At 49.3% G+C, this 23,417-nt stretch overlaps 2 protein-coding genes across 5 annotated transcripts in view; one reads left to right on the top strand and one right to left on the bottom strand.

The window, feature by feature from the left end:
• Positions 1 to 23,417, top strand: part of DPYSL5 (dihydropyrimidinase like 5) — a 166,274-nt gene that overhangs the window by 16,125 nt on the left and 126,732 nt on the right. Inside the window, exon 1 of one of the 4 annotated variants that reach the window (XM_068279882.1) lies at positions 803 to 824. The exons of the other annotated variants lie outside the window; for them this stretch is intronic. The gene's annotated coding sequence lies outside the window, so the exon portion shown is untranslated. Of the gene's footprint in view, positions 1 to 802; positions 825 to 23,417 lie in introns of those variants that run through there. 4 annotated transcript variants of the gene reach the window in all.
• LOC137504581 (collagen alpha-1(VII) chain-like) lies at positions 1,855 to 5,577 on the bottom strand. The gene has a single exon (XM_068233163.1). It carries the CDS (start codon positions 5,575 to 5,577, stop codon positions 1,855 to 1,857), a length of 3,723 nt encoding a protein of 1,240 aa, XP_068089264.1.

Here is a 23,417-nt window from a genome sequence, read left to right as displayed (position 1 = left end):
ATCTAACTAGCCACAATGTATGTATAATTCATATGTGCCGCTATTTAAAAGGATGAGGTGGCAACCCTATTTAGGACCAATCAGAGAAGTGCCTGTGACCTTGTCCTTTAGGGGGCGGAGCTATGGACAGAAGAAGGGAATCAAGACACCGGGTAAGTATTTAAAGTTTTATTTCAAGCGCGATCACTTGGCCTCCCCAAAGCGCTGCATAATGCGTTTGATAAGCGATTTATACAGCGCTTATATACTTTGCATTGAGCGATAACACGCTGAAAATGCTGCATGTTCTGCGATTGCTCCTAACCACAATCGCACTTATGGGTTCCCCCTCACTCACTTATATTGGCAAAGCGTTTTTGGGAATCGCCACCGATTGTCAGCGATCCCAATATGCTGCCAAAATCGCCCTAGTGGGTTCCAGGCCTGACTGTTCCATCAAGTGGAGGATCTAATAAAAGGCGTGACATATCGGCGTTCTCCCCGGCCGCGCTGCAGGAACGCATTAACCCTGCGTGCGCTGGAGCAGCCTGACCGATCCATCAAGTGGAGGATCTAATAAAAGGCGCGACATATCGGCGTTCTCCCCGGCCGCGCTGCAGGAACGCATTAACCCTGCGTGCGCTGGAGCAGCCTGGCCGATCCATCAAGTGGAGGATCTAATAAAAGGCGTGACATATCGGCGTTCTCCCCGGCCGCGCTGCAGGAACGCATTAACCCTGCGTGCGCTGGAGCAGCCTGGCCGTTGCAGCGAGATTAACTCGCCGGCCTGTGCTGCATTACATGTTGGCAGCGGCCCAGCATGCTCTGCTTCTGCATCCTCTCTGGTAATGAATTCATTATACGATGTTACGGGTTATAAACTCCTTCCGCCTGCTGGAGACGCAGATCATTGATTATTGGCTGGTGGAATTACATGTGAATCAAGCTGTGTGTATTGCTGGCATGTGACCGGCCCTGCAGATGTACGCTGATCAACCAACAGCCTTATAGCCACCGGCCGGCCTCGTATAGGTGCCCATTTGTATGGCCTGTCCACTGGTGACCTCTGATGGAGTGTCCTGCGGTATCTGGCTCTAGAAATGGTCAGTGGCCTGCTGATAACTCAGACCCAGGGTTGACCTTCATCCCAATCAGTAGCTGATGCCCCCTCTCCCACCAGAAATCTTTTCCTTTTCTCAAACAGATTATTTGGGGGGGGGGGGGGGGGTCTGTATGGCTGATATTGTGGTGAAACCCCTCTCACAGTGATGTAATGACCATGCTCCTGACAGTTTGCTGTCTGTGAACCTTGTTGCATTGTCAGCAATAATGGCTTTTTCCAACTGCCAAGCAAGCAGCTTCTCCCTCTGTGCATAGAGCTCTCAGTAAGGGCCCGTTTCCACTAGCTGCTGCGCGGCACCACTTCCTGGTCTATGAGTACGCAGACAGGTCCCAGAAGCCATGCACGGCTATGAGATTTGCTGCCTCCCGCACCAAAAAATGCTGCAATGTCGGCCGAATCGCTAAGGCAAGCTATTCGGACGGTGGCAGCATTCTCCCCTATGGCAGGGTTTCCCCTATGGCAGAGTATCCCCATGGCAGAGTATCCCCTATGGCAGAGTTTTCCCACGGGATTTGCCTGCAGGGAAACTGTGGATACGTCTCGATTTCTGCAGCAGTGAAAGCAGGCCCTTACCAGCATTCCGTAAAGATCACCTGGCAGGACTAAAGATGTCACCATCTTGTGATAAATTGCAGAATGTAAATTAGGAAGATGAAAGATTTTACAATGAGCATACACTGACTAAATAATCTATAAATGAATATTGGAAAAAAGTTAGATATTTTATTCATTACTAGCTGACCTAAGCCCGTTTAAAAATGGGCTCTAGGTCTTTCACTGCTGCCCGCCCGTCGCACGCACCCGTCCCCGTGCTCGCACTCGCAAGTGCCTGCTTGGCCGGCCGCCTCCTGCCCCGTCTTGCGTCCTGTCCCAACGGCTGTGTCAGTGCAGGACATGCGCAGGAGCGCAAAAGCACTGACACGGAGAATTTTTGGGTACTTGAAATCAGTGGTTTCGTAAACTGAGGCGTCGAAATTAAATTTGGTTGATTTTTGTACCAACTCCATTAGGGTTGTGGAGTCTGAGTCCAGAAGATGTAAGGGCATCTTCCTGGCATCTGACCCTGGCCTTGTGTAGTGGTTAAGGCCTGATCTGCCCTGCCTGGCATCTGACCCTGGCCTGGTGTAGAGGGTGAGGCCTGATCTGCCCTGCCTGGCATCTGGTCCTGGCCTGGTGTAGAGGGTGAGGCCCGGGCTGCCCTGCCTGGCATCTGTTCCTGGCCTTGTGTAGAGGGTGAGGCCTGGTCTGCTCTGCCTGGCATCTGTCCCTGGCCTGGTGTAGAGGGTGAGGCCTGGTCTGCTCTGCCTGGCATCTGTTCCTGGCCTTGTGTAGAGAATGAGGCCTGGTCTGCTCTGCCTGACATCTGGTCCTGGCCTGGTGTAGAGGGTGAGGTCTGGTCTGCTCTGCCTGGCATCTGACCCTGGCCTGGTGTAGAGGGTGAGGTCTGGTCTGCTCTGCCTGGCATCTGACCCTGGCCTGGTGTAGAGGGTGAGGCCCGGGCTGCTCTGCCTGGCATCTGACCCTGACCTTGTGTAGAGAGTGAGGCCTGGTCTGCTCTGCCTGGCATCTGACCCTGGCCTGGTGTAGAGGGTGAGGTCTGGTCTGCTCTGCCTGGCATTTGACCCTGGCCTTGTGTAGGGGGTGAGGTCTGGTCTGCTCTGCCTGGCATCTGTCCCTGGTCTTGTGTAGAGGGTGAGGTCTGGTCTGCTCTGCCTGGCATCTGGTCCTGGCCTTGTGTAGGGGGTGAGGCCTGGTCTGCTCTGCCTGGCATCTGTCCCTGGCCTGGTGTAGAGGGTGAGGCCTGGTCTGCTCTGCTTGGCATCTGTTCCTGGCCTGGTGTAGGGGGTGAGGCCTGGTCTGCTCTGCCTGGCATCTTTTCCTGGCCTGGTGTAGAGGGTGAGGCCTGGTCTGCTCTGCCTGGCATCTGTCCCTGGCCTGGTGTAGAGGGAGAGGCCCGGGCTGCTCTGCCTGGCATCTGGTCCTGGCCTGGTGTAGAGGGTGAGGCCTGGTCTGCTCTGCCTGGCATCTGTCCCTGGCCTGGTGTAGAGGGTGAGGTCTGGTCTGCTCTGCCTGGCATCTGACCCTGGCCTTGTGTAGAGGGTGAGGCCTGGTCTGCTCTGCTTGGCATCTGGTCCTGGCCTGGTGTAGAGGGTGAGGCCTGGTCTGCTCTGCCTGGCATCTGACCCTGGCCTTGTGTAGAGGGTGAGGCCTGGTCTGCTCTGCCTGGCATCTGGTCCTGGCCTGGTGTAGAGAGTGAGGCCTGGTCTGCTCTGCCTGGCATCTGTCCCTGGCCTTGTGTAGAGGGTGAGGCCAGGTCTGCTCTGCCTGGCATCTGACCCTGGCCTGGTGTAGGGGGTGAGGCCTGGTCTGCTCTGCCTGGCATCTGTCCCTGGCCTTGTGTAGGGGGTGAGGCCTGGTCTGCTCTGCCTGGCATCTGTCCCTGGCCTTGTGTAGGGGGTGAGGCCTGGTCTGCTCTGCCTGGCATCTGTCCCTGGCCTTGTGTAGGGGGTGAGGCCTGGTCTGCTCTGCCTGGCATCTGTCCCTGGCCTTGTGTAGGGGGTGAGGCCTGGTCTGCTCTGCCTGGCATCTGTCCCTGGCCTTGTGTAGGGGGTGAGGCCTAGTCTGCTCTGCCTGGCATCTGTCCCTGGCCTGGTGTAGGGGGTGAGGCCTAGTCTGCTCTGCCTGGCATCTGGTCCTGGCCTGGTGTAGAGGGTGAGGCCTGGTCTGCTCTGCCTGGCATCTGTCCCTGGCCTTGTGTAGAGGGTGAGGCCAGGTCTGCTCTGCCTGGCATCTGTCCCTGGCCTGGTGTAGAGAGTGAGGCCTGGTCTGCTCTGCCTGGCATCTGTCCCTGGCCTTGTGTAGAGGGTGAGGCCAGGTCTGCTCTGCCTGGCATCTGTCCCTGGCCTTGTGTAGAGGGTGAGGCCAGGTCTGCTCTGCCTGGCATCTGTCCCTGGCCTGGTGTAGAGAGTGAGGCCTGGTCTGCTCTGCCTGGCATCTGTCCCTGGCCTTGTGTAGAGGGTGAGGCCTGGTCTGCTCTGCCTGGCATCTGTCCCTGGCCTGGTGTAGAGAGTGAGGCCTGGTCTGCTCTGCCTGGCATCTGTTCCTGGCCTGGTGTAGAGGGTGAGGCCAGGTCTGCTCTGCCTGGCATCTGACCCTGGCCTGGTGTAGGGGGTGAGGCCTGGTCTGCTCTGCCTGGCATCTGTCCCTGGCCTTGTGTAGGGGGTGAGGCCTGGTCTGCTCTGCCTGGCATCTGTCCCTGGCCTTGTGTAGGGGGTGAGGCCTGGTCTGCTCTGCCTGGCATCTGTCCCTGGCCTTGTGTAGGGGGTGAGGCCTGGTCTGCTCTGCCTGGCATCTGTCCCTGGCCTTGTGTAGGGGGTGAGGCCTAGTCTGCTCTGCCTGGCATCTGTCCCTGGCCTGGTGTAGGGGGTGAGGCCTAGTCTGCTCTGCCTGGCATCTGACCCTGGCCTTGTGTAGGGGGTGAGGCCTGGTCTGCTCTGCTTGGCATCTGACCCTGGCCTGGTGTAGGGGGTGAGGCCTGGTCTGCTCTGCCTGGCATCTGACCCTGGCCTGGTGTAGGGGGTGAGGCCAGGTCTGCTCTGCCTGGCATCTGACCCTGGCCTTGTGTAGGGGGTGAGGCCTGGTCTGCTCTGCCTGGCATCTGTCCCTGGCCTTGTGTAGGGGGTGAGGCCTGGTCTGCTCTGCCTGGCATCTGTCCCTGGCCTTGTGTAGGGGGTGAGGCCAGGTCTGCTCTGCCTGGCATCTGACCCTGGCCTTGTGTAGGGGGTGAGGCCTGGTCTGCTCTGCCTGGCATCTGTTCCTGGCCTGGTGTAGGGGGTGAGGCCTAGTCTGCTCTGCCTGGCATCTGTCCCTGGCCTTGTGTAGGGGGTGAGGCCGGGGCTGCTCTGCCTGGCATCTGTTCCTGGCCTGGTGTAGAGAGTGAGGCCTGGTCTGCTCTGCCTGGCATCTGTCCCTGGCCTTGTGTAGGGGGTGAGGCCTGGTCTGCTCTGCCTGGCATCTGTCCCTGGCCTTGTGTAGGGGGTGAGGCCTGGTCTGCTCTGCCTGGCATCTGTCCCTGGCCTGGTGTAGGGGGTGAGGCCTAGTCTGCTCTGCCTGGCATCTGTCCCTGGCCTGGTGTAGGGGGTGAGGCCTAGTCTGCTCTGCCTGGCATCTGACCCTGGCCTTGTGTAGGGGGTGAGGCCTGGTCTGCTCTGCCTGGCATCTGTTCCTGGCCTGGTGTAGGGGGTGAGGCCTAGTCTGCTCTGCTTGGCATCTGTTCCTGGCCTGGTGTAGGGGGTGAGGCCTGGGCTGCTCTTCTTGGCATCTGACCCTGACCTTGTGTAAGAGAGTGAGTCCTGGTCTGCTCTGCCTGGCATCTGACCCTGGCCTGGTGTAGAGGTTGAGGCCTGGTCTGCTCTTCTTGGCATCTGTTCCTGGCCTGGTGTAGAGGTTGAGGCCTGGTCTGCTCTTCTTGGCATCTGACCCTGACCTTGTGTAAGAGAGTGAGTCCTGGTCTGCTCTGCCTGGCATCTGACCCTGGCCTGGTGTAGAGGTTGAGGCCTGGTGTGCTCTGCCTGGCATCTGTCCCTGGCCTGGTGTAGAGGGTGAGGCCTGGTCTGCTCTGCCTGGCATCTGTTCCTGGCCTTGTGTAGAGGGTGAGGTCTGGTCTGCTCTTCTTGGCATCTGACCCTGGCCTTGTGTAGGGGGTGAGGCCTGGTCTGCTCTGCCTGGCATCTGTCCCTGGCTTGTGTAGAGGGTGAGGCCTGGTGTGCTCTGCCTGGCATCTGACCCTGGCCTGGTGTAGAGGGTGAGGCCTGGTCTGCTCTGCTTGGCATCTGTCCCTGGCCTGGTGTAGAGGGTGAGGCCTGGTGTGCTCTGCCTGGCATCTGACCCTGGCCTGGTGTAGAGGGTGAGGCCTGGGCTGCTCTGCCTGGCATCTGACCCTGACCTTGTGTAGTGGGTAAGGCCTGGACTGTCCTGCCTGGTATCTGGTCATGGCCTTGTGTAGAGGGTGGGGCCTGGTCTGCTCTGCCTGGCATCTGTCCCTGGCCTGGTGTAGGGGGTGAGGCCTGGTCTGCTCTGCCTGGCATCTGTTCCTGGCCTGGTGTAGGGGGTGAGGCCAGGTCTGCTCTGCCTGGCATCTGTCCCTGGCCTGGTGTAGAGGGTGAGGCCTGGTCTGCTCTGCCTGGCATCTGTCCCTGGCCTGGTGTAGAGGGTGAGGCCTGGTCTGCTCTGCCTGGCATCTGTCCCTGGCCTGGTGTAGAGGGTGAGGCCTGGTGTGCTCTGCCTGGCATCTGTTCCTGGCCTGGTGTAGGGGGTGAGGCCAGGTCTGCTCTGCCTGGCATCTGTCCCTGGCCTGGTGTAGAGGGTGAGGCCTGGTCTGCTCTGCCTGGCATCTGGTCCTGGCCTGGTGTAGAGGGTGAGGCCTGATCTGCTCTGCCTGGCATCTGTCCCTGGCCTGGTGTAGAGGGTGAGGCCTGGTCTGCTCTGCCTGGCATCTGTTCCTGGCCTGGTGTAGAGGGTGAGGCCTGGTCTGCTCTGCCTGGCATCTGGTCCTGGCCTGGTGTAGAGAGTGAGGCCTGGTCTGCTCTGCCTGGCATCTGGTCCTGGCCTGGTGTAGAGGGTGAGGCCTGGTCTGCTCTGCCTGGCATCTGTTCCTGGCCTGGTGTAGAGGGTGAGGCCTGGTCTGCTCTGCCTGGCATCTGACCCTGGCCTGGTGTAGAGGTTGAGGCCTGGTGTGCTCTGCCTGGCATCTGACCCTGGCCTGGTGTAGAGGGTGAGGCCTGGTCTGCTCTGCCTGGCATCTGTTCCTGGCCTGGTGTAGAGGGTGAGGCCTGGTCTGCTCTGCCTGGCATCTGACCCTGGCCTGGTGTAGAGGTTGAGGCCTGGTGTGCTCTGCCTGGCATCTGGTCCTGGCCTGGTGTAGAGGGTGAGGCCTGGTCTGCTCTGTCTGGCATCTGTCCCTGGCCTGGTGTAGAGGTTGAGGCCTGGTCTGCTCTGTCTGGCATCTGTCCCTGGCCTGGTGTAGAGGGTGAGGCCTGGTCTGCTCTGCCTGGCATCTGACCCTGGCCTGGTGTAGAGGTTGAGGCCTGGTGTGCTCTGCCTGGCATCTGACCCTGGCCTGGTGTAGAGGTTGAGGCCTGGTGTGCTCTGCCTGGCATCTGACCCTGGCCTGGTGTAGAGGGTGAGGCCTGGTCTGCTCTGCCTGGCATCTGGTCCTGGCCTGGTGTAGAGCGTGAGGCCTGGTCTGCTCTGCCTGGCATCTGGTCCTGGCCTGGTGTAGGGGGTGAGGCCTGGTCTGCTCTGCCTGACATCTGCTCTTGCCCTGGTGTAGAGGGTGAGGCCTGGTCAGCTCTGCCTGGCATCTGTTCTGGGCCTTGTGTAGAGGGTGTGTGGAGAAGTCGGGTGGGTCTCCTGCTCATTGAGAAATGAATGGAGAGAGGGCTCTGTGCCGTATTGTTAGGAGTGGTGGGGGCACTGCGTTCTTTGTTGAGGGATGAGCGGCGGGCCCAGCTGTTCACACTCGGTAATGAACATGACAAGTGACGATGCAGCCAGTGCTGGAAGCCTCCCAGCTCCTCTGATCATTCCTGGGCAGCTGAGCCATGCGGGATACATTCTCATCACTCATCATTTACCAGAGCGGAATGCCTGCCACTCATTCTGTGATGCAGCAGCTCTGTCCTCATGTGTCATGTGATGCAGCAGCCCTGGGCCCGTCTGTCACCCATGTGTCTGTCTGCAGAATTGTGGAAACAGCTATGGAGACGCTGCATACCCTAATTTCATGATCAGCAACTGTAGAGAAGATACAATGTACCTCCTCAGTGACCCCAATCCCCGGCCTTTCACTCTCTGTCTCCCATCCTTTGGCATGCTTTGGGGCAAATGCATGAGAGAGTACACATGGAGGTGTGATTAGTTTGGTCTTATTTCCACTACAGGTTTGTGTGTTTACTGCAAACCTTTGTGGGTTTTTTTTTTTGCATTTTTGCAAGAGGCTTGTTATGCCTAGATATACATCAACAGGTGACAACCTTCTGCTCCTTTGCTACCGATGTATGAGCCTGGTGGTCCGTAGTTGGGTCACTTTGACATAAGTTGTACCTCTGTGCCTGTACTAAGAGTGAACTAGCTGAAAAATGGCTAATAGCTGATCCTACGATAACAACAGAACACTGGGAGGAACATATGGATTTTTATACTAAAACAGTTATTGCTTCCCAGGACAAACTAATAAATACCAAATGGTTCCACCAAGCATATCTCTCCCCATTGAGACTTTCTAAAATGCAACCTATGTCGAGTAGTGGATGCTTTAAATGTAAACTGAGTAATGCAGATTTCATACATTGTGTATGGTCCTGTCCAATGGTCAATCAATACTGGAAGTCAGTACTGCACTTCATGAGGGACTCATTAAATCTACCAATTACTTTGGACCTAAAATTATGCCTACTGGGGATCATAGGAGATATTCCATGTAATAAACATCAATTGTCCTTAATCCGCATACTCCTATACTACGCTAGGAAATTAATAATACTTAATTGGAAACTTTCTGTGCCACCTTCCCTATCCAACTGGAAAAAGTTGATTAATGATGCTTTACCACTATACAAACTCACATATCAATCACGTAACCAGTTTCAAAAATTTGACAAAGTATGGAATAGATGGGTAAAAGCAACAGACTCCATTATCTCGAATCTTAACATCACGGCCACTGTACAGGACCTTATACAAGCTTAATTATGGTGATACTTATGCTGGAAACGCATCAAACACTGATTCTATAATCAATATACCTCTGACTTATGTAAATCTTTCCTCAGACATATCTCTTCAATAACTATTGAATGTATCTAGATAGTTTTATCACTGCTCTGATTGATGTCACGGTAATTATAATGCATCTAATGTAACCCAGCTGAATTACTAAACCTTCTGAAATGACATGATTTGTTACTTGTTTAAAAATTTAATAAAAATTCTCTTTTAAAAAAAAAAAGAGTGAACTAGCTGCAGTGTGTGCTAATTTCTGCTATTCCCAGTATGTTCGGTATAAGCTGTTACTCTGTGGCTGTACTGAGAGTGAACTAGCTGCAGTGTGTGCTGATCTCTGCGGCTACCATTATATACAGTATAAGCTGTTACTCTGTCTTGTACTCATAGTAAACTAGCAGCGGTGTGTGCTGATCTCTGCTACCTCCAGTATGTACAGTATAAGCTTTTAGGGCCCGTTCACACTGCGCGCGTTTCCAGCCGCGTTTTGGAAACGCGTGCAGGTGGCCGAAACGCACGACATCAGACATTGCATAGAGTGCAATGTCTGATGTTCACACTGCATGCGTTCCGGACCTGTGCGGTCCGGGAACGCATGCTGCACGCAGATTTTGCTAAAACGCGTGGCTGTCCCATTCACTTTTCAGTGATGGGATCAGCCACGCAACGCACACAAACGCGGATGGCCATGCGTTCGTACGCGTTGCGGTCCGCACGCGTTCTGCACGCATGGCCATCCGCATTTGTGATCTGAACGGGCCCTTACTCTGTGCCTGTACTGATAGTAAACTAGCAGCGGTGTGTGCTGACCTCTGCTACCTCCAGTATGTACAGTATAAGCTTTTACTCTGTGCCTGTACTGATAGTAAACTAGCAGCGGTGTGTGCTGATCTCTGCTACCTCCAGTATGTACAGTATAAGCTGTTACTCTGTGCCTGTACTGATAGTTAACTAGCTGCAGTGTGTGCTGATCCCTGCAGCCTCCATTATGTACAAAATAAGCTGTTACTCTGTCTTGTACTCATAGTAAACTAGCAGCGGTGTGTGCTGATCTCTGCTGCCTACAGTATGTGCAGTATAAGCTGTTATTCTGTGCCTGTACTGATAGTAAACCAGCTGCAGTGTGTGCTGATCTCTGCTACCTCCAGCATGTACAGTATAAGCTGTTACTCTGTGCCTGTACTGATAGTAAACTAGCAGCAGTGTGTGCTGATCTCTGCTGCCTATAGTATCAGTGTTCTCCCCAGGCTCTTTTAGACGGGTGCTCCACCCGACTAGTTTTGGTGAGCACCCGGTTGTCATCTGCTCACATCCTCCTCTGCTGTAAGCAGAGAAGTGCCAGCCCTGCATTCTCTCATCTCACCCCACCTGGCTACTTTTGCATGCCACCAGGCTAGAAAAAAATCTAGGGAGGGTACTGAGTATGTACAGTATAAGCTATTATTCTGTACCTGTACTGATAGTAAACTAGCTACAGCATGTTCTGATCTCTGTTACCTCCAGTATGTACAGTGTAAGCTATTACTCTGTGTCTGTACTGATGGTAAACTAGCTGCAGTGTGTGCCGATCCCTGCTGCCTCCATTATGTACAGTATAAGCTGTTACTCTGTGCCTGTACTGATAGTAAACTAGCTGCAGTGTGTGGTGATCTCTGCTACCTCCAGCATGTACAGTATAAGCTGTTACTCTGTGTCTGTACTGATAGTAAACTAGCTGCAGCGTGTGCTGATCTCTGCTACCCCCTGTATGTACAGTATAAGCTGTTACTCTGTGCCTGTACTGATAGTAAACCAGCTGCAGTGTGTGCTGATCTCTGCTACCTCTTTTTCTCGCTGTTAAGGTGCCCATTATTGGTGCATTTTTTAGTGAACTATCTATTAAAATCATTTAGATTGCAAGAATATTATTTATTTAAACAATCTGCTGCATTAAAGATGGAAATCTATTGCTGATATCCAAAACATGTGTTTGGATCTATATGAAAAAATCCAGACAACGCTGTATGCTGCAGCTTCCTTTAAAGAGAATCTGTATTGTTAAAATCGCTCAAAAGTAAACATACCAGTGCGTTAGGGGACATCTCCTATTACCCTCTGTCACAATTTCTCCGTTCCTCGTCGCATTAAAAGTGGTTAAAAACAGTTTTAAAAAGTTTGTTTGTAAACAAACAAAATGGCCACCAAAACAGGAAGTAGGTTGATGTACAGTATGTCCACACATAGAAAATACATCCAAACATAAGCAGGCTGTATACAGCATTCCTTTTGAATCTCAAGAGATCATTTGTGTGTTTCTTTCCCCCATGCACTGAAGTTTCAGGCTGCTCTTTTCTTCCTGCAAACAGCTTTGCCCTTGTTTGTAATTCCTCAGTATGTGAAAGCCCAGCCAGCTCAGAGGACGATTTATCCAGCTGATTAGAGCAGCTTCTCTCTACTCTCTTATCTAAATAACACACAGGCAGTGTGCATAGAGGGGCCAGAAAGGGTGAGTTCATAGCAGAACCACAACACTGAAGAACTTGGCAGCCTTCCAGACACAGGCCGACAAGTCTGACAGGGGAAAGATACATTGATTTATTACAGAGACTGTCATAGTAGAAAGTGCTGCAGTTAGCCAGAACACATTAGAATAGCTTTTGGAACATGTAGGATGATAAAAAACAGGATGCAATTTTTGTTACGGAGTCTCTTTAATGCCTAAATAGTACACACAAGGAGATTTTCTGCCAGATGGATTCTTTTCAACATGTCCGATCTGATTTCGATTTTTTCCGATTGATTTTCCATTCACTTCTATGGAAAATCGATCAGACAATTGATTGAGATCGGATGGGACATGTTGGTAATTATCGATCTGGCAGGAAATCTGCCTGCCAATCTCATCGTGTGTACTAGGCATTACACTTGTCTTGCAACGTTATCCTGTTTTAGCGCAGGGAAACATAACTGCAAGGCAAGGCAATGGAGCCCGGTACACTTACCATGTGGCATTGCACCGGAAGTGTCTGATCGGCTGCCGGGCCACTGCAGACTCACCAGCGCATTACCGTCGGACTAATGCGATGATGCAGCGGCGGCGAAAGTAATGTAGGTCAATTGGCAATGCAGGTAATTTAAATATGTTGGCAGCGGCGATGCAGCACACCTGTACAGATCAATGGGAGTACTGTGGGGAGACTCTGGAATCCCAGTGACGCATTTCCTGTCCAGCAGGGCGCACGTCACTGGGTGAGAGGCGTGTGAGGGGGTGGAAGGGGAGGGGGCACTGTGCATGTGACCCGGTCAGCGCACTCTGACGCAGCCTCATGCTATCGTTCAGGATCGATTGGGTGCACCAGCTTTTCTGTTTTCATACAATATGATCTGCATAATCTGATCAAAAATACAATCGTTCACTAAAAATTGTACTGTTATTGGGCACCTTTAGGCTGGCCTTTTGGGTTGATTTGTGGTAGATTGGATCACTTTGTAGGAATCTGACAGTCATCCATTGCTCCAGAATATCCGATCGTTTCACGTTTTATTGAGGTTGGAGGTATGTTGATTGGAAGGTCTGATTGTATATGTTGAAAGAGTACTTAACCCTGGAGTGTACCATTAAATTTATCCTTTTTGAACTACACAGCTTTCTTGTGTCTGCTTGAGGGAGGTAAGTCCACCACTGCCTCCTAAGCAATTTTAAGCACTTCACCACTGAGGGGTTTTACCCCCTGAGCACCAGAGCAATTTTCACCTTTCAGCGCTCCTTCCATTCATTCGTCTATAACTTTATCATTACTTATCGCAATGAAATGAACTATATCTTGTTTTTTCCGCCACCAATTAGGCTTTCTTTAGGTGGGACATTATGCCAAGAATTATTTTTTTCTAAATGTGTTTTAATGGGAAAATAGGAAAAATGTGGGGAAAAAAATAATTATTTTTCAGTTTTCGGCCATTATAGTTTTTAAATAATGCATGCTACTGTAATTAAAACCCATGAAATGTATTTGCCCTTTTGTCCCGGTTATAAAACCATTTAAATTATGTCCCTATCACAATGTTTGGCGCCAATATTTTATTTGGAAATAAAGGTGCATTTTTTTCATTTTTGCGTCCATCCCTAATTACAAGCCCATAGTTTATAAAGTAACAGTGTTATACCCTCTTGACATAAATATTTAAAAAGTTCAGTCCCTAAGGTAACTATTTATGTATTTTTTTTAATTGTAAATTTTTTAATTTTTTTTTAATTACAAAAAAAAAAAAAAATGGGGAGTGTGGGAGGTAATGAGTTAATTTTATGTGTAAAAGTCATTTATTTGTATGTGAAAAATGTGTAGGGTGTAGTTTACTATTTGGCCACAAGATGGCCACAGTAACTTTTTGTTTTAATGCGACCTCCAAGCTTCCTTCCGGAAGCTTGGAGGAAGTATAAGGAGGCTGGACACGTGAGTTTTTTCTCACAATGATCGCGCTGCCCATAGGAGAGCAGCGGATCATTGCGGGGCTTAGATCAACGAACGGGAATGGATTTTCCCGTTCATTGATCACTGGGCGAGCGGGCGGCGGCGTGTTTACTAGCGGCGGGCGGCGTGTTTACGAGCGGGAGCGCGGACAGCGTCGGGTACGCGGAAAGTACGTGTTTCTCCGTCCCTGGTTGTTAAAAGATGGAAAAAGGGGCGGAGAAATACGTACGCGCGGGGGTAAAGTGCCTAAATATTTTAGATTCTGTTTTTATCCTTTTGGCGCCTCTCTTCGGTTTAAAATATATCATATATCCACCCTTGGTGGAGGGGGATACCCCTTTTTTCTTCACGTCTACAGAGAGCGACTTCTTAATCCCGAGTGGGGACAGGTCAATCTCCCCACCTGCTTATACAGTGGTTGCCTGGAGGGAACCCTGGTTTGTGAGTATATATCTTACTCCTTCTTACTATACCATATTGCCTTGACTTACTACACTATATTGGGCTCTCGGTTCTCTCTCTTTCATATATGATTGTATATGTTGGAAATTGTCTGTACGAAGGGACAAGACAGGAGCGATGGGGGGCACATAGCGTCACCCTGCATTCAGCAGTACCACGAGTTTGGTTCAATCAACGCTCGATAGGTTGCTGCTGAAATCTGTTGATGTTAAGTCTGATGTGTGGTGTTGGCATCATACACTATTCAGGTTCCAGTCAGATGGTGCTTGGCATACGGGGCCAGGATAGCCTCATGTATTTAAGGCCTCTTTCACACCAAGACGTTGCGTTTTAGGGGACGATAAGGTCGCATAACGTGTCCCTGACGCAACGCATGGTGGTGTTGAAGTTGGACGTCAGATTGAGCTGCGTTATGCGGCTCTTGGTGCGCTGTTTTTGTTCTATATATACTGATCGAACAGCCGCTCCAGGTTAGTGATGGGAAGTCCAGATCTTTTCAAGGATTCGGATGATTCGAATTGGATCATTGAAAAGATCCGGATCTTTGAACCGAATCATTTGAATCATTTTACTAGGAAAGCAGAATGGGGGTGAAATGACTAGCAGGACAGGACTTTCCCTGCACTGAACATTCTGTATGTTCCTGTTTCTTCCAGACAGACATCCACTGTGAACCGAATCGTTCAATGTGATGATCCGGATGATTCGACTCACAAAAAAGATCCGGATCAAATGAACAGTTCATTCATGATCCGGACAACACTATGGGCCTGATTCACAAAGCGGTGCTAACAGTTAGCACACTGGTGAAAAGCCCTTTATCACGCCTAAACTCAGTTTAGGCGTGATAAGTTTAGGTGTGATAAGTTTAGGCATGTTAAGTTTAGGTGTGATAGGTTTAGGCATGATAAGTTTAGGTGTGATAAGTTTAGGCGTGATAAGTTTAAAGAGAATCTGTACTCTAAGGGCTCGATTCACAAAGCGGTGCTAACCCTGTTACAGACTTTAGGCGTGATAACCATTGCACCATGCTGGTGAAAAGCCAGTTTAGGTGTGATAAGTTTAGGTGTGATAAGTTTAGGTGTGATAAGTTTAGGCATGCTAAGTTTAGATAAGTGTAGATAGCGTGCAAAGTCCCGAACGCAAAGCAGCGCCATTAAACTCTATGCGAAGTGCACCAGACTTTGCTAGCGCAAAACTTTTGATCAGCTGTGCACTGCAGTGCTAACGCAGTTGGTGCTTAAACTTATCATGCCTAAACTTATCACACCTAAACTTATCATGCCTAAACTTATCACACCTAAACTTATCACACCTAAACTTATCATGCCTAAACTGAGTTTAGGCATGATAAAGGGCTTTTAACCAGCGTGCTAACTGTTAGCACCGCTTTGTGAATCAGGCCCATATATTCTTACACTAAAAAGCATACCATTCTATTCCTTATTTTCTCCTGTGCCCCTCTGTGCTGTTTCTGCCACTCTCTGCTGCAATCCTGGCTTGTAATTAACAGTTTTAGGCAATGTTTACAAACAAACTAACCAGCTTCTAACAGGCTCAGCTAAGCATAGTGTGTGAGTATGCAGGGGGCCTGCAGAGGGTGTGTATCGCTTCTACCAATCACAAGCAGCCCTGCACATTCCACACAATCAAAGCCTTAGCCCGACAAACAGGACAGAGGAAAGATACATTGATTTATTACAGAGACAGTGTAATTAGGAAGAGCTGCAGTAAGCCCCAGCACATTAGAACAGGCATAGGAACTCATAGGATAGAAGAACTAAGGCTGAAAAAATTGTTACAGAGTCTCTTTAAGCACCAACTGGGTTAGCACCGCAGTGCACAGCTGATCAAAAGTTTTGCGCTAGCAAAGTCTGGTGCAATTCGCATAGAGTTTAATGGCGCTGCTTTGCGTGCGGGACTTTGTGTGCGATCTAAACTTATCTAAACTTAGCATGCCTAAACTTATCATGCCTAAACTTATCACGCCTAAACTGGCTTTTCACCAGTGTGGTGCAATGGTTATCACGCCTAAAGTCTCTAACTGGGTTAGCACCACTTTGTGAATCGAGCCCCATGAGTCCAGGTTACCACAGTGCAGTGAATATTAATTAGCCATGTGGCTAGTCACTGAGCATGTGCAAGCAGTCTAAAGCTGGCCACTAACGGTCCAATTTCTAGCGAAAAATCGTTCGAGCGATCAGAAATTCTGATCGGACGAAAAATCGTTCACTACACCATCAACTAACCAATCATTGCTTCCTATCTATCACGACCACCAAGAAAATCCAAATTTTCGTTCGACGAAAATTCATTCGGGCGACATTTTTTTCACTCGTTCATAATCGATTGTGTCCACCAATGGAGATTATTTACAACCAATCCGATCAGAATTTCTGATCGCTCGAACGATTTTTCGCTAGAAATTGGACTGTTAGTGGCCAGCTTAACACAGCTAAAGCCCAGTATAACGCACAGCATGCTGCACTTTCATTCAACTTGTAGCGTTACAATGTAACACAACGTGGGCACTGTGAACAGCCCATTGATTTTTCATTACTGTGAGTAGGGCTGCGTTACAGGCTGCTCTAACGTGCGCCTGTAACGTCCCACTGTGAAAGCAGAATTATGCTGGATACACACGGTGCGTTCGGCACTCGATTTTCCCGTCGATTCCCGTCGATTCGTTTATTTCCAACATGTCCGATTTGGATTTCGATGGGTCGTTAGGTCGATTCGGCATACTTTGCATGCGAATCGACCTAACGATCCATCGAAATCCAAATTGGACATGTTGGAAATAAACTAATAGATGGGAATCGACGGGAAAATTGAGTGCGCGAACGCACCGTGTGTATCCAGCATTAGGGTTAAACCCCAGGTGTGGGACCTATGGAGGCTGCCATATTTATTTCTTTTACACAATACCAGTTGACTGGCAGCCCTGCTGATCTTTCTGGTCAGTAGGGTCTATATCACACACCTGAAACAAGCATGCAGCTAATCCTGTCAGATTTGTCTAAAGGCTCATACACACATCAGACTATAGTCTTTGGAAAATGAAAGATCACAGACCAATCTTACCACCCTTCATGTGGTATGAGAGCCATACTCTACACAGTCTTTTCTATGGAGCTGAACTCCACATCAGAAAAAAATCTTTGCAAGATGCTGCACACACAGATGCTGTACAGACACAAAAGATCAGTATCTGCAAAAGATCTGTTCCTGCCAAAAATCCATTCGTGCAAATTGCAATGATAGTCTATGAGATCTGCAGATCATCATACACACATGATTTAACTGACATTCATCTGCAGATCAAGCAATGATCTGCAGATCTGAAAATCCATCCTGGTGGATCTGATCTGCAGATGAATGTCAGTTAAACAAGGTGTGTATGATGGTCTGCAGATCTCATAGACTATCATTGCAATTTGCAGGAATGGATTTTTGGCAGGAACAGATCTTTTGCAGATACTGATCTTTTGAGTGTGTGCAGCATGTTTGTGTGCAGCATCTTCCAAAGATTTTTTTTTCTGTTGTGGAGTTCAGCTCCATAGAAAAGACTGTGTAGGTATGGCTCTCATACTACATGAAGGGTGGTAAGATTGGTCTGTGATCTTTCATTTTCCAAAGACTATATTCTGATGTGTGTACCCACCTTAAAGAGACACTGAAGCGAAAAAAAAAATGATGATATTATGATTTGTATGTGTAGTACAGCTAAGAAAAAAAACATTAAGATCAGATACATCAGTCTAATTGTTTCCAGTACAGGAAGAGTTGAGAAACTCCAGTTGTTATCTCTATGCAAAAAAGCTATTAAGCTCTCTGACTTAAGCAGCCCATACACTCAGCCGATTTTCTGGCCGACCGATCGATCCCGATCGATCGATCAATCGATTGCAAATCGGTTGGCCAATCGACCGATCGACGGCCGATTTCGATCGATTTCGATGGATTTCCATCGAACTTGCAGGGTGGAAAATTTAGGTCGATCTGATGAGATTGCTTATCAGTTTGCATTGGCCTTAATCGAAATCTGATGGCAAAAAAATGCCATCAGATCGAATTTCAATAGATTTCAAAATGAAATCTATTGGAATTCTTTCCTGGTAAAAAATGTTCTAAAAACGCATCAGATAGATCATCAGATGCATTTCTTATCTATCTGCTGCCAATCTGACGAGTGTATGGGCACCTTAACTTAGTTGTGGAGAGGGCTGTTATCTGACTTTTATTATCTCAACTGTAATTGAACTGTTTACTTTTCCTCTGCTAGAGGAGAGTTCATTACTTCACAGACTGCTCTGAAAGAATCATTTTGAATGCTGAGTGTTGTGTAATCTGCACATATTATAGAATGATGCAATGTTAGAAAAAACACTATATACCTGAAAATAAAAATATGAGAATATTTTCTTTGCTGCTAATCTTCTAGTAATTATTCATAGTACACAACCAATTCATTATATCATATATTTTTTTCGCTTCAGTGTCTCTTTAAGGGTCTCTGTATGGCTAAATGTAATAGGGATGTAAATGAGGGCAGAGGATCATCAGGACAGCCATTCATTGTGCATTATTTAAAAGAAACTAAACATGTCAGCCTCCATAACCCTTTTACCTCAGGTTCCCTTTAAAGCAAACCTGTACATTTTAAAGAAGAAAAAAAATCAGGTACTTGCCTTGGTAGAGGGAAGCCTCTGGATGCTGCACCTGCTCCTCCACCGGTGGACTCCGGGACCTCCTGGAAGTTGGGGGACACACTTCTGTCGGTACACAAGTGTGGCTGCACTGCGCAGACGCAGGACTCCTCCCAGGCTTTCTCCGCCAAGCCCGTGCAGCTGCATGCTACCGCGCAGGCGTCCTGCCGTCACATTCACGGACAGTCAAAAGGTTAAAGGTAGATTTAAAAAATGATGCTGCACGTCATTCCGACGGAATCTGCCTGCACCACAGATGTGCAGATGTGAAGTACCGCTGCATTATCATTGCATCGCTTTGTGATTATATTGTCCATTGCAACCGATGCAGTGTGACTGTGGCCTGAAACATTAATTCTTGCTTTTTGGTGTCAGACCCAGGGCCGGATTTACCATAAGGCACTATAGGCACGTGCCTACAGGCGCCTGAATGATAAGGCGGCTCACTCCCCTTCCCAAGTTCCTCCGTCCTGCCTTACCAATGCAGAGTCCCTTCAGCCAGGGGCATCTGTAGCTACTTCATACTGAGGGTGCCTCTGGTTACCTAATACTAAGGAGCACCTGTAGCTACCTATGACGGGTAAGGGAAGTAAGAGAGAAGTGACAGCATGGCCAGCCAGCACACTTGCAGTGCGATTCAGAGGGTATCTGTAGGTCTGTGGGCCAGGACATCTGTGCCTATAGGCTCCTGTATGGTAAATCCGGGCCCGGTCAGACCACATCTGATGGCCCCGATCACAGTGGTTCGTTGCATTTCCTGTATATTTAGTCAGTGTTTGCCCATTGTAAAATCTTTCCTCTCGCTGATTTACATTCTGATATTTATAACAGGTGGTGACATCTTTAGTGCTGCCAGGTGACCTGTATGGAATGTTTGTATGCTCAGTATTCCAAAGCCAGAAAAAAATAATACCTGGTTTCCAACATAGCTAAACAGCCTAGGCTAAACATCACTGGGAGGGAGGAGCTACATAGCAATATACAGCAATATATAGATACAGGAAGTGTTTCTGATGCTGAAACCTGGGTAGGCTGAATAATTTACTACATACTAATATATGTCACTACAGGGCCTCTTTAAATAAATACTGCCCATGCATTTTTGTGAATCAAGCCTGGATTTCAGATATGCTTAATGAACCCAGTTTATTCTGGTGACAGAATTGTAGCATCCCCCTGGGACCGCCTTGTCTGCCAGGGGGCGGGAGAGTGACGTGGGAGGTCCCTGCTGAAGGCAGGGCATGCTGGATGTTGTTAGCACCCCCTTGTGTTGGATTATTAGAAGTCACAAGGATGGGGAGGGGAGGGATCAGGTGTGGTGTCAGATTTGGCTCCTGCTGGGGCCAGTCAGCTGTATCTTGCAGTGGTTGCCATGGTGACATTCCTCTTGTGCTTAGCTTGAAGTCTTGTGGTTGGGCATAAGGTGCTGTACATAGACAGGCAGATTATTATTATTATTATTATTATTTATATAGTGCTGGCATCTTCCGCAGCCCTGTATATAGTATATGTAGTCTTGTGACTGACTGTCCCTCGGAGGAGCTCACAATCTTCTCCCTATCATAGTCCTATTGTGTAGTGTATGTCTCGTAGTCTAGGGCTAATTTAGGAGGGAAGCCAATTAACTTATCTGTATGTTTTTGGGATGTGGGAGGAAACCAGAGTGCCCAGAGGAAACCCATGCAGACACTGGGAGAACATACAAACTCCTTGCAGATGTTGACCTGGCTGGGATTTGAACCAGGGACCCGGCACTGCAAGGCGAGAGCGCTAACCACTACCCACCGAGCACAAAGGTCGGTTGTTTCTCACAGACAGGCAGATGTCACAGAGATTGGTTGTCCTCTGTAGAGGCCACTGTCTTGTCCCTCTGCCGTTGGGAAAGTGCGGCAAGCATACCTGAAAATGTGCTTATAATTACGTGGGGTTAAAGAGGCATCATAGTGACATATTGTGGAATGCAGAAAACGATTACTTAACGATTTCATTAACTTAATAATCCTGATTTCAGCATCAGAACACGTCCTATATATACCGAATTTTTGGACTATAAGACGCTCCTGACAATAAGATGCACCTAGGTTTAGAGGACAAAACCAGGGGAAAATATATACTAAACCTGGTGCATCCATGGTGAAGGGGCATCTTGTGGATTATGCCCCCTTTGTACCTCTTGTGTCTCCCCGTGTCCCCCTGTCCTCTAGTGTTTTTCTGTGTCCTCCTTGTGGCTTCCTCTATGCCCCTTTGTGTCCCCCTGTACCCTCTGTTTGCCCCCCTGTGTCCTCCTCTGCACAGGCACAGTACAAGGGGGGACATTTATCAAGAGTGTCTGAGACAAAATATTGGTAGTGTCACGGACGGTTGCGGGGCCGCAGGCGCGTCCTGTAACCGCCCGTGAAGAAAAAAGCGATCGCACTCAATTCCCTGCATCGATTGCGCTTCAAATCGATACAATCTGGGTTGAGTGTGTAGGGGGAGCTGAAGTCCTTTTCTTAGCAGAGAGAGCACCATCCTAAAGGCTGGATGGCTCTTTTGATATGCTAATGAGCCTGGGCCCAGAGAGTCCCTGGCTTCAAGCTGTGCGGATGGCTCATCCATCAGGTATAAGGTGACACCTAGCTGATCTCATGTAGATGTTAATTAACCAAGGGGTGATCAGGATGCCTAGGTGCAGCCAGGCAGGCTACAAATCTCCCCCGGAGGTCTTGACACCTTGCTCACTGGTAAAGATCAAAGGGAAGTCCGCTGTTAGCAGCTAGAACACATCCTGAATAAACCTGAGTCTCATAGCATAATCCATAACTTCCCAGATCTGTCATATTTCTGGGGTTCCTGAGATGGCAGCTTCGCCAAACGTGGGGGAAGTGTAGCATGAGCCCCGGTGCTGGTTCTGAGGAAGTTTCAGAACAATCTGAGGTAAGGACTGCCAGTTAGGCAGTTTGAAAATGCCCTGATGATACCACAGGGGTCCCACCCCTCATGTCTGGTATCAGGGCGCTGGGTAAATCGAGACAGACCTGAAAATGTTAATAAATCTGCCCTGACCTGTACGGTTCTGTGAGATAGAGCCCATATATGGGTAGATATGATTTCTAGCCCCCAGGACAAGGGGAGGGCTCATCTCATCTTCTAAGGGGGTGTATGGCTCCCCGCCCTCACTCCCTCCTACTGAAGCAGGGGCATAAGAATGGCAGAGGACCCAAACTCAGTGTCCTCCACACTGAAACATCTTGAACTCATCAGATGCCAGCTTGAGGATATGCTGGCATCCACCTGGTCTGAACTCTGAACTCAAATTGAAACCCAGAACTCTGTTTTCCCACAAAAAGGACATCTTTCCAGGAACTAAGTATTTTTCTCCCTTCTTTTATTTTTTATACTGGCTATTACTGTCTTAATAATTGTGATTTTAATAATTGTCTGTATATATTAATTATTTATATTGCGTGAATAAACGACTTTCTCCAAGTCATTCACTGTCCGCTACCCTGCTTATCAGCACACACACAGAACTGATCCCGGGTCTGTGAAGATACGCTACTGTTTGTTTGTTGTTGGCTAGACAGAATACCGTGTGTTTAACCGTTTTATTCGCAGGACTAGTCAGTCAGTTAGTGGGCTCCACGGTCCCATGGTAACCGCGGTGGTGGCAGTTTATTCTGAACCAGTAGGTGACGTTGTAATTACCCGTGTCTCACAGGCTCCCTTCTGAGTTGTCTGCGGCTAATTCTTAACGGTTCCTGCGCATTGACTGCGACCAGAGTTCGCACGATCTGTGCGCTGGCACCGTTTAGAAGGCTAAGTGCGGTCAGCCACTAGGGCTCCGGTGACAGGTAGTATTTTAGAAATCCATACAGAACTGTCTCAGACATCCTAAGAAATCACTAAATAATGCAGATTCCTTCTTAAAGGTAAACTGAAGAGAGAGGTATATGGAGGCTGCCATGTTTATTTCCTTTTAAGCAATACCAGTTGCCTGGCAGCCCTGCTGATCCTCTGCCTCTAATACTATTAGCCATAGCCCCTGAACAAGCATGCAGCAGATCAGGTGTTTTCAGACTTTAAAGAGAACCCGAGGTGGGTTTGAAGAATATTTTCTGCAAACAGAGGCTGGATCTGCCTATACAGCCCAGCCTCTGTTGCTATCCCAAACCCCCCTAAGGTCCCCCTGCACTCTGCAATCCCTCATAAATCACTGCCACGCTGCTGACAAACAGCTTGTCAGAGCTGGCTGTGTTTATCTCTATAGTGTCAGTCTGCTGCTCTCCCCGCCTCCTGCAGAACTCCACTCCCCGCCTGCATCCCTTCCCTCCCTGCTGATTGGAGGGAAGGGATGGGGGCAGGGACTGGAGCTATGCGGAGGCGGGGGAGCAGCTGAGACTGACACTACAGATGTAAACACAGCCTCACAGCACGGCTGTGATTTATGAGGGATTGCAGAGTGCAGGGGGACCTTAGTGGGGTTTGGGATAGCAACAGAGGCTGGGCTGTAAAGGCAGACCCAGCCTCTGTATGCAGATAATATTCTTCAAACCCACCTCGGGTTCTCTTTAAAGTCAGATCTGACAAGACTAGCGGCATGCTTGTTTCTGGTGTTATTCAGATACTACTGCAGAGAAATGGACCAGCAGGGCTGCCAGGCAACTTGTATTGATTAAAAGGAAATAAAATATGGCAGCCTCCGTATACCTCTTACTTCAGTTCCCCTTTAAACTGTTATGAATAGGAGGAGCTAGGAAGATCTCAGTGCAGTGTGTGAGGGAAATTGCTGTTGCTGAGGTAACCAATACATCTGTTGTATTGCATCAATTCCCAGCACTGGAAGGGTTAAGTGCAGAACAGCTTCACAGAGCATCTGGCAGCAGGGGGAGGAGCACTTCACAAATCATGCCTAGCCTGCACTGCTGCACTATC

This window comes from Hyperolius riggenbachi, chromosome 4, assembly GCF_040937935.1.
Source record: "Hyperolius riggenbachi isolate aHypRig1 chromosome 4, aHypRig1.pri, whole genome shotgun sequence".
NCBI lineage: Eukaryota > Metazoa > Chordata > Amphibia > Anura > Hyperoliidae > Hyperolius > Hyperolius riggenbachi.
This window is presented reverse-complemented; position numbering and strand designations above follow the sequence as displayed.